Consider the following 9,083-nt stretch of genomic DNA (forward strand, 5'->3'; position numbering starts at 1 on the left):
ATGGAGAGATTGAAGATGTGGGTCACAGGGACTGTGATGATATGAGCAGCCAGCCTTAAGAAATAAGGTGGAAGTTCATCTGGACCTGCAGATTTTTTAGGATCAAGATCTTTTAACAGTTTATTGACCTCACTGACTGAGAATGGAGAAAAAGAGAAGCTGTGATTAACTGAGGATTGACTTGTAGGAGGGATTTGATTTGTAGAAGTTTGGTTATTAAGTGAAGTGGCTGATCTTCCATTAGTAACTGTGTCAAATAAAGAACCAGAAGCAACAAAATGTTTGTTGAAACAGTTCAGGATCTCGTGCTTATTTGACACAGGAACAGAGTTAACGAGAAGTTGTGATGGGAGGTCAGATGATTGGGGGGTGCCTGAGAGAGATTTGATGGTTTTCTAGAATCTGTTAGGGTCATTTAGATTTTTGGAGGTCTGAGATAAGAAATAGTTGTTTTGCTGCTTTGACAGCAGTTGTACATTTATTCCTCATCTGTTGAAAACTCAACCAATCAGTGTCTGAGTCAGATTTTCTTGCTAAAGCCCAGAAATTAAATGTTTGTCGTCCGGTACCGTTGCAGTGTCCAGAACCCCCCCAGCCTTTTTTACATCACGTTCTGTCCTCTTTGTGTTTCAGCTGCACTCAGAGTCTCGTCCAGTCAGACACTACTGGTTCTGCTCCTGGCCCGACCACCACATCCCAGAATGCATTGCTTCCCTGCTCAGGCTGGTGGAGGAGGTGGAGGCGTACAGGATGAAATCCTCCACCAGCTCTGAACCAATCACGGAGCAGGTCTCCGGTCCTGGTCCGGTCATCGTCCACTGCAGGTTGGTGCTGCTTCAGTTCTACAGCTGAAAGTGACCCCATGTTAGAGTTGCATTTGGGCCCAAAAAATCTGACCCGACCCGGCCGGCCCCAGCCCGTAGCCATCATTTCAGTAATTACAGGTCCGAACCCGAAAAAAATAAAATAAAGTTTTTAATTAAGCTTTGACTGTTTACATTGTTTATCAACGGTCACGGACGTGTGCGGCTGAGGCGGCAGAAGATCGGAGTTGAGGGGGTGTTTGTCCTTCGTGGCCGTCAAAGCTCATTAAATCTCTGCTTCTGCTGCATTCTGCATGATTCAGACACGGACCCCGCTCTGACATGTTGGATATTTTGTGATGTCACCTGTTTGGGTCGTCGGCTGTGCGCGTCCGCTGAGTGCAGCGGCTGAATGAACGTCCACTTGGGCGATGGATCGCTGGCAGTCGTCCATCTGAGGCTTAACTGAACTTTTTAACTCTTTCAAGGCCGGTCAGCGCGCGGTCAAATGGCTGCGTGCAGCTGGTGATTATATGGCTAACCGTGTTGCCATATTTTTGGATCGTCTGCTGACGCAGCCAAAAGCCCGACACCGACCCGGCCCACACATTAAGCACATTATCATGGCCCGGCCCGAATAGGTTCGGGTTAGAAATGACATCTCTAACCGATGTGGCAGAAATCCGGATGAAACCGTGACCTAAGAAGTTCTCGTGCATCCTTTTATAAATGCGTGGAAACTGAAGCAACCCACTGAGCGTGGTTCTGGCACCTTCACGGAACACGTTTTATTTTCCTCTGGCAGCGCGGTCATTATCTGCAGCTCGTGGAACAGAAGCTCTCACTCTGAAACATCAGCACAGCAGGAGTTCTGCTCACCGAGCTGCAGCACCAGCCGGGCACGGCTCAGAGCGCCAGACGTTTTGAACGCTCCTTCCTGTGTGAGCGTTAAAGGCAGCAGATAAAAGTCGGCTGAGGGGTAAAAACACACAAAACTTGTTGAGGAACATCTGAACGCGTGACATCACTCTGATGGGTCTCTGAGAGGAAACGCTGTGGCCTCCTCCATTCAAGTTGAAGCTGCAGCTCAGAGTTTTCACATCTAACAGGCTGAAGAAACGTTCTCTCCTCTGTCTCCTCAGTGCTGGCATCGGCAGGACCGGCTGCTTCATAGCCAGCAGCATCGGCTGCCAGCAGCTCAGAGAATCGGGCCAGGTGGACATCCTGGAGACGGTCTGTCAGCTTCGACTCGACAGGTGAGACAAGCTCACTGTTTATTCTCTGCTCACCTGTCGGAGCGGCCATGTGACGTCTCCTCCTCCGTCCTCTGCAGGGGTGGAATGATTCAGACCACGGAGCAGTACCAGTCCCTGTACGCCACGCTGGCCCAGTACAGCCTGCAGCTACAGCAGAACCAGGTACTGAGCCCTCGAGACCCGTTCAGGTCCAGTCAAATCTGTGTAGAGCAACAGCTTCATCTGTTTTACTGATGATTTAAAGAACTACTTTCAGTGGGACATAAATACTGTATAAATAAATCCACAAATACTGTATTCCATCCATCCAACCATCCAACCAGTCATCCAACCAGTCATCATCTTCCACTGGTTCTGGACTCAGGTCTCAGGGGCAGCATATTGAGCAGGGAGGTCCAGACATCTCTCTCCACAGCCTCTTCCAGTTCTTCTGGGAGAACTCCAAGGTGTTCCCAGGACAACAGAGAGACATGGTCTCCCCAACGTGTCCTGGGTCTTCCCCGTGGTCTCCTCCCAGTCAGACATGACCAAACCACCTCAACTGGTTCCTCTGGATGTGGAGGAGCAGTGGTTCTCCTCTGAGTCTCTCCTGATAACTGAACTTCTCACCCTGTCTCTGAGGGAGAGTCCAGCTCCTGCAGAGGAAACTCATCTCAACCTCCTGGATCCACGATCTCATTCTTTCAGTCTCTACCAGAGTTCAGGACCAGAGGTGAGGGGAGGAACGTAGACCGACCAGTAAACAGAGAGCTTTGTCTTACAGCTCAGCTCCTCTTCACCACAACGGACCAGCACAGGGTCCGCAATACTGCAGACGCTGCACCAATCCATCTGTTAATCTCACGCTCCTTTCTTCCTTCACTCATGAACAAAACCCCGAGATACTTGAACTCCTCCACTTGAGGCAGAACCTCACCCTCGACCTGAAGAGAACAATCCACTCTTTTCTGACTGAGGACCATGGACTCAGATGTGGAGGTGCTGGTTCTCATCCCAGCTGCTTCACACTCGCCTGTGAACCGTTCCAGTGAGAGCTGAAGATCACGGCACGATGACGACACCCGGACCACATCATCTGCAAAGAGCAGAGATGAATCCTGAGGCCACAGAACTGGACTCCCTCCACCCCCCGGCTGCACCGAGAAGTTCTGTCCATAAAAGTTCTGAACAGAATCTGTGAGAACAAGCAGTCCTGAAGGGTCCGACTCGCTGCCGGTAATGAGAACCAACTCTCGCACCGCTTGTACAGGGACTGAACAGCCCGTAACAACAGGCCCCAATCCCAGACTCACGGAGCGCCCCCCCCCCCCCCACACACACACACACACACACACAGTGTACCTCGAGGAACACGGTCGAAAGCCTCTTCCAAGTCCACAAAACACATGTAGACTGGATGGGCAAACTCCCATGACCCCTCAAAGACCCTAGTGAGGGTAAAGAGCTGGTCCAGTGATCCACTAATCTAATCCTGAACTGATCCTGAATCTCAGGTTCAGACTCAGAAACTTGTTGTCGCTTCGAATGAATCAGGAAACAGTTTGATGTGAGCACAATCTAAACGTTCTTTTCTGTCCATCAGGAGCAGAACCAGATTCATTCTGCCACAGAACTCCAGAACCAGCTGACCCAGACGGAACGGGTCAGTTTGGAGATGCAGAACCTGCAGCTATAGAACAGAAACACTTGAAAGGATCCAGAACCTGAAGCACCAGCAGCATCTTCAATGCAACCAGAGAACCGGACCCAGAACCTGAAGGCAGCAGGATGGACACCAGCAGAGAACCCATGGCCCAGCAGGACCTGAAGAACTGGATGTTCTGTTCGGACTCCACAGAATGTGGTACCGAAACAAAGATGTTCAACCTGGAGTGAAAATCTCTGAAAACTGAATGTTTGAAAAAATGAAATAAAAGCCAACATTTGTAAAATGTTTAGACACTGAAAGAAATTATTCTTCCTGGTGGAGTGAGAAGAATCTGCAGCTCGACGTGAACCGGTTCTGCTGCCTACAGACGGAAGATTAGGATTAAGATCTAAAGAAGTTAAGTCTGGTCCACTGGACATTCAAAAAACAAAACATTTTACTTTTTGTTTTGTTTTGTTTTTTGAATGTCCAGAGGACCAGACTTAACTTCTTTAGATTTTTCTACCTGGATTATTGAGCATGCATCAGGATTAGGATTAAGAGTTTAAAGAATAGTTTTAAAATGACACAAGAAATTTTAAAATAAATAAATCAGCAAATTTATTCAGGAAATATCCAGACCCTTTGCCTTTTGAGATTACAACTCATAGGTGCAAACACTGACCTTAATTTCATAATTTTCTACTTTAATGTGAACATTGTTGAAATATTAAAATAATGACCAACAGGGGGCAGTGTTTCAGAAACATGTTTTTTTTGTTTCTTCTTCTTCTCTCTGGTCTCCTCAGCTTTCGTCAGCAACCCCACCCAAACCGGAAACAGAACAAATTAAATACTTACCGATTGTTTAAAAAAACAACAGAAGCAATAAATGTACATAAAAATTAAATTTAATTGTATTTCATTTTTATTTATAAGGTTATAAAAATCTAAATGGGGTTAAATAATCCTTAAAGCGTTATTTCATTTTATGTTTTTAACGGATTTCGTTCGTTTGTAGTTTATTTTGAAAGGCCTCACAGGATGTAGCCCAGTCTATCGTTTCCGCCTTGACGGGGTTAGCCGGAAAAAGCGCAGCTAGTAAACGTCAGAGAAAAGGCTGTCAGCGGCTTTAAAGGTTAAAAACGCCGAGCCAACAGGCCTGCTGTGTCCACACAGAGCTGCCGGTGGTTCTGGTTGTGACTGGTTCCGTCCGTGCTTGTCCCAGTGAGTGTCAGCGGGCAGAAGGAGCGGACCTGTTTGGGCGTTAGCCACCTAGCCGAGCAGCAGCAGCTAACGTTAGCCGCCGCAGACATGATAGCGCTCATCAACAAACTGCTGGACTGGTTCAAGGCTCTGTTCTGGAAGGAGGAGATGGAGCTCACCCTGGTCGGCCTGCAGTACTCCGGGAAGACCACCTTCGTCAACGTGATAGCGGTGAGTTCGGCGCTGGAGCGGTCGGTCCATTGTTACCCCGCGGAGTGATGAGGTCAGCTGGACCGACATCACACAGGTTCGGGTTCTGCAGACAGACCCGGTAACGGATGGGTTTAAAGGTTCTTCTGGAGGTTCGGTATCAGCCAGAAGCTGCTAACCGGATGTACTGTATCTGATCAGAAGTAGGAGGTTCCGATTCTGTGGAGCACAGGTGTGTGTCAACACAACACCAAAGCGGAAAGGCATCAGCAGTGACGCTGCCCATCAATCCGCGAAAGGTCAAAGGTCATTTCCAAACTGAACCAAAGATCCCCTCACCTGGACAAACTGTTATTTATGTCAAGCTTATTAAAGGGAGTGGTGGTGCAGAGGTTAGAGAAGGTGGGCCTGGGAGCGGAAGGTCGCTGGTTCAACTCCCCGGTTCAACAAGGTCAAAATGTGGGTGGGAAAGGTGAAGCACCCACACCTGCCTCCACCCTCATTTGCCTCAGTCTGGGCCCTTGAGCAAGGCCCTTAACCCCCACCACCTGCAGCTGTCTGCTCCACAGAGGCTGTGGTTGAGTCAGGAAGAACATCTGGGTAAAAACAATCACCAAGTCTTCTGTGAGTTAGTTCTCTGCAGAAGGAGCAGCCGAAAGAAGAAAAGATACATAAATAAATAAAGGTGAGCTTATTAGTCCGTAGTTGTGCACAACTAGAAATGTGGAAATATTTTAAGTCATTTACAGATGTCTTCTCTACGTGAACAGCTGGAGACGTTACCACTTCCAGAATTTGAGCCAAAGCTCAGATTGGAGTAAAAAGAGACGCGAGCGCGTCCTACCGGTTTTATTCTGTGAAGAACACCAAGTAGAACGTTGTTCTACAGACTGAACATCTGGCACGCTAACAGCTGCAGCTCAGGGACACGGACCAGCTCGTTGGACCAACTGATGAATTCAGCTGAAGAACCAGATCCTGTGACGCCGGCACAGAGACTCAAGCGTTCAGCTGTTCTGAGTCCACCTAACTGTGGTCCATCCTGAAGATGTTCACGACCAGAAACAGCAACAATTCCACAGAGACCTGCGGGAAGTCTGGAACGTCCAGATCAGCCGGAGGAAGATTTCTGTTGCCTCCTGGTCAGAATGAGCTCTTCAGGTTTATTAACGAGAGCCTTGAACTAAAGGTTCATGTAGTTGGAGGTTTGTTGGTGGTAAAATAAACGTCTTTGTCCCTGAAAGAGCAGAGTCTGAGTTGAGACGAGTCGAGGGACGAAGGTGATCAAAGTGTCCATCTGTGTTTCAGTCGGGTCAGTTCAGCGAAGACATGATTCCTACGGTTGGATTCAACATGAGGAAGATCACGAAAGGCAACGTCACCATCAAGGTGGGTCCTCCTCCATCATCTCCATCTTCATCATGAATGAAGCTGAGTAAATGATGTTTTAATGATGTCTGTCCAGTTGTGGGACATCGGAGGACAGCCTCGCTTCAGGAGCATGTGGGAGCGCTACTGTCGAGGAGTCAGCGCCATCGTGTAAGTCCTGCGTCCTACACGGGTCGGACTCTTCTGACCTCCACCATTGTCACGTGTTTTAATTATAGATCTAGTTAAAGTTCAGAGAAGTTCAGATTGAGCTCGAAACAAAAGAAACGCTGAGAACAAGGAAGCGGCAGACGACGTGGACAACAACTCGCCGACGCTCGTAGCTTCGTCTGCTTCCTGCATCCTCCACCCAGCTGATGCTCCCAAGCATCTCCAACGAGGAGAACGTGATGAGTAGGGCTGGGCGATATCTCACCATTTAAAAAATATCAGGATGATTTCATACGTCATATAAGATGAGACTGTATCATCTATATTTCTATGGTGAGTTACAATTAGACTGGAAAATCTGTCGGTTCTGGTTTTTCTGCCCGTCTGCACCTTCACGCAGCCCCCCCTCCCTCGCTGAAGACAAACACGGCACCACACGTGCTGCTTTGCACACGCTTAACGCCGTGAAGGCGGCGCAGCTGAAGAGGGTTCTTATTTAATCTAGAACAGTTGAGTCAGGTCCTCTGGACGTGTTCAAAACAAATGTAGAAACGTTTTGTCTTTCATCCAGAGGACTTCTTCAGTCTGAGGAGCTGCAGCAAACTCAGTCTTCTCATGGTGGATCAACCAGTTTGTTGTTGAAGAAACTGTTCACATGATCAAAGAGGACCATCATCCTACCAATGGATCATTAGCACCCTGATTAGGGACGGCAAGTGATGAGAATTTGGCAATTCAGATTCCTTTATCAATATCACCTATCGATTCAATTCCTTATCAATTCTGTTATCAGTTCTCATTGGGTTAGGCAATAAAGTATACTATACTATAGTATACTATACTGTACTATAATATGCTATAGTATAGTATACTATAGTATACCAGAACAAAAATAGAACTGGTATGAAAAAACAAGAATTCCTAATTAACACATTCACATAAAACACAACTGCACTTTTTAAAACTGTCAGTGTTTGTGCAGAAACATCAACATGTTGCTTTCACTGGAACCATACGAGATCTTTCTGGACCTCTAGTATCTCCAGCTGTGGAGAACACCCTCTCAGGTGTGTGTGTGTGTGTGTGTGGGGGGGGGGGGGTGATGCTTGGACACAGATACTTCTCTGCTAAAGCTGAGAACAATGGCAGCGTGTCCTTCTTCATCCACCACCAGAGGGTGGGGCTGTCTGTGGTTGGAATGGGTGATGCTGCTGATGCTGATGCTGCTGATGCTGATGCTGATGCTGCTGATGCTGATGCTGCTGCTGCTGCAGCACGACAGAAGCTCGCTGTCCTCTTCCTCAAAAAGTTCTTGTAGGACCGTCTGTTTTTGTCTGCTTTATGGGAGGCGTCTATTGACAGAGCCACAACTTGTAATCCACCAGGTTCAGCTTTAAATGAAATGGTGAAATAATCCCTGCAGTCTGTCATCTTTCATTACAAAGAGCAAACCTTCCACAGTTTTCATCTTCATCCTCTTCTGCCTGTGTCCCAGCTCTGACAGCTCCAGAAGAAACTCACCATGAAAACCAGTGAGCAACAAGAAGAGGTCTCACAACAGAAACAATTAAACACTGAACAAAGATAGAAAACACTTTTGTTGTTTTGTCACGAGTTGAACTCGAAGGTCTAAGACCTCCTTCCTTCAAATCTTGTTCAGACTCTGTGCTGGGGGGCACTTGTCCTACGTGTCAGACACCATGGACCGCTTGCTGCTGGCAGACGTTCCCCTCGCGGCTCGTGCTCCACGTTTCCATTAACAGGAAGAAGTCCAAGTCAAGTTTGTTGTCCTTCACCACACGTGGTACACGAGGTGGAATGAACTGTGTCCTCAGGGTCCCAGTTACACCCGTGCTCGTTTAGTAGCACGGGAGCTTGAAAAGAAGTGAACCCTTCAGATGTTCTGCCTCTTCAGGGACGTTTACTCAGAGTTGTTTGTTTGTTTGTTTGTTTGTGTCGCTGCAGGTACATGGTGGACGCAGCAGATCCAGAGAAGATCGAAGCCTCCAAGAACGAGCTGCACAACCTGCTGGATAAACCACAGCTGCAGGGAATTCCTGTAAGAACACACTGACACAGCCAGAACCAAACGGGCCCAACAGAACCTCTGCTGTCCGCCTGACGGGCGAAGGAGCAAGTCTGAGGAAACTGCTCGTTGAGCAGGACCTGCGTTAAAACAAGCTCGCATCAGCCCCGTTTCTTAGTTCCCCTTTTATTTTGAAATTAATTCAATCAGCTGTTTCAAGTATTTTATTTTGAAATTAATTCAATCAGCTGTTTCAAGTATTTTATTTTGAAATTAATTCAATCAGCTGTTTCAAGTATTTTATTTTGAAACAAATTCAATCAACTGTTTGAAGTATTTTATTTTGAAACAAATTCAATCAACTGTTTCAAGTATTTTATTTTGAAACAAATTCAATCAGCTGTTTGAAGTATTTT

The 9,083-nt window shown here is 47.2% G+C and overlaps 2 protein-coding genes across 2 annotated transcripts in view; both read left to right on the forward strand.

Moving 5' to 3' along the window:
* Positions 1-3,974, forward strand: part of LOC119429371 (tyrosine-protein phosphatase non-receptor type 7-like) — a gene marked incomplete at its 5' end in the record, with an annotated part of 5,144 nt that extends 1,170 nt beyond the window's left edge. Inside the window, 4 exons of the mRNA XM_037697013.1 lie at positions 634-824; positions 1,946-2,059; positions 2,137-2,221; positions 3,642-3,974. Of these exons, the coding sequence (XP_037552941.1) occupies positions 634-824; positions 1,946-2,059; positions 2,137-2,221; positions 3,642-3,734 (483 nt within the window). The remainder of the gene's footprint in view (positions 1-633; positions 825-1,945; positions 2,060-2,136; positions 2,222-3,641) is intronic.
* Positions 3,975-4,758: 784 nt separating this feature from the next.
* On the forward strand, positions 4,759-8,700 carry LOC119429372 (ADP-ribosylation factor-like protein 8A; the record flags this gene model as incomplete). Its single annotated transcript, XM_037697014.1, is given in 4 exon segments — positions 4,759-5,123; positions 6,411-6,491; positions 6,568-6,641; positions 8,607-8,700. Coding segments are annotated over 4 exon segments (372 nt in total), but the record flags the coding sequence as incomplete, so codon positions are not given.
* Between the last annotated feature and the right edge of the window lie 383 nt (positions 8,701-9,083).

The sequence above is a fragment of the Nematolebias whitei genome, unplaced genomic scaffold (assembly GCF_014905685.2).
Source record: "Nematolebias whitei isolate Nwh7 unplaced genomic scaffold, NemWhi1 Nwh_scaf_695, whole genome shotgun sequence".
NCBI classification, from domain to species: Eukaryota; Metazoa; Chordata; class Actinopteri; order Cyprinodontiformes; family Rivulidae; genus Nematolebias; species Nematolebias whitei.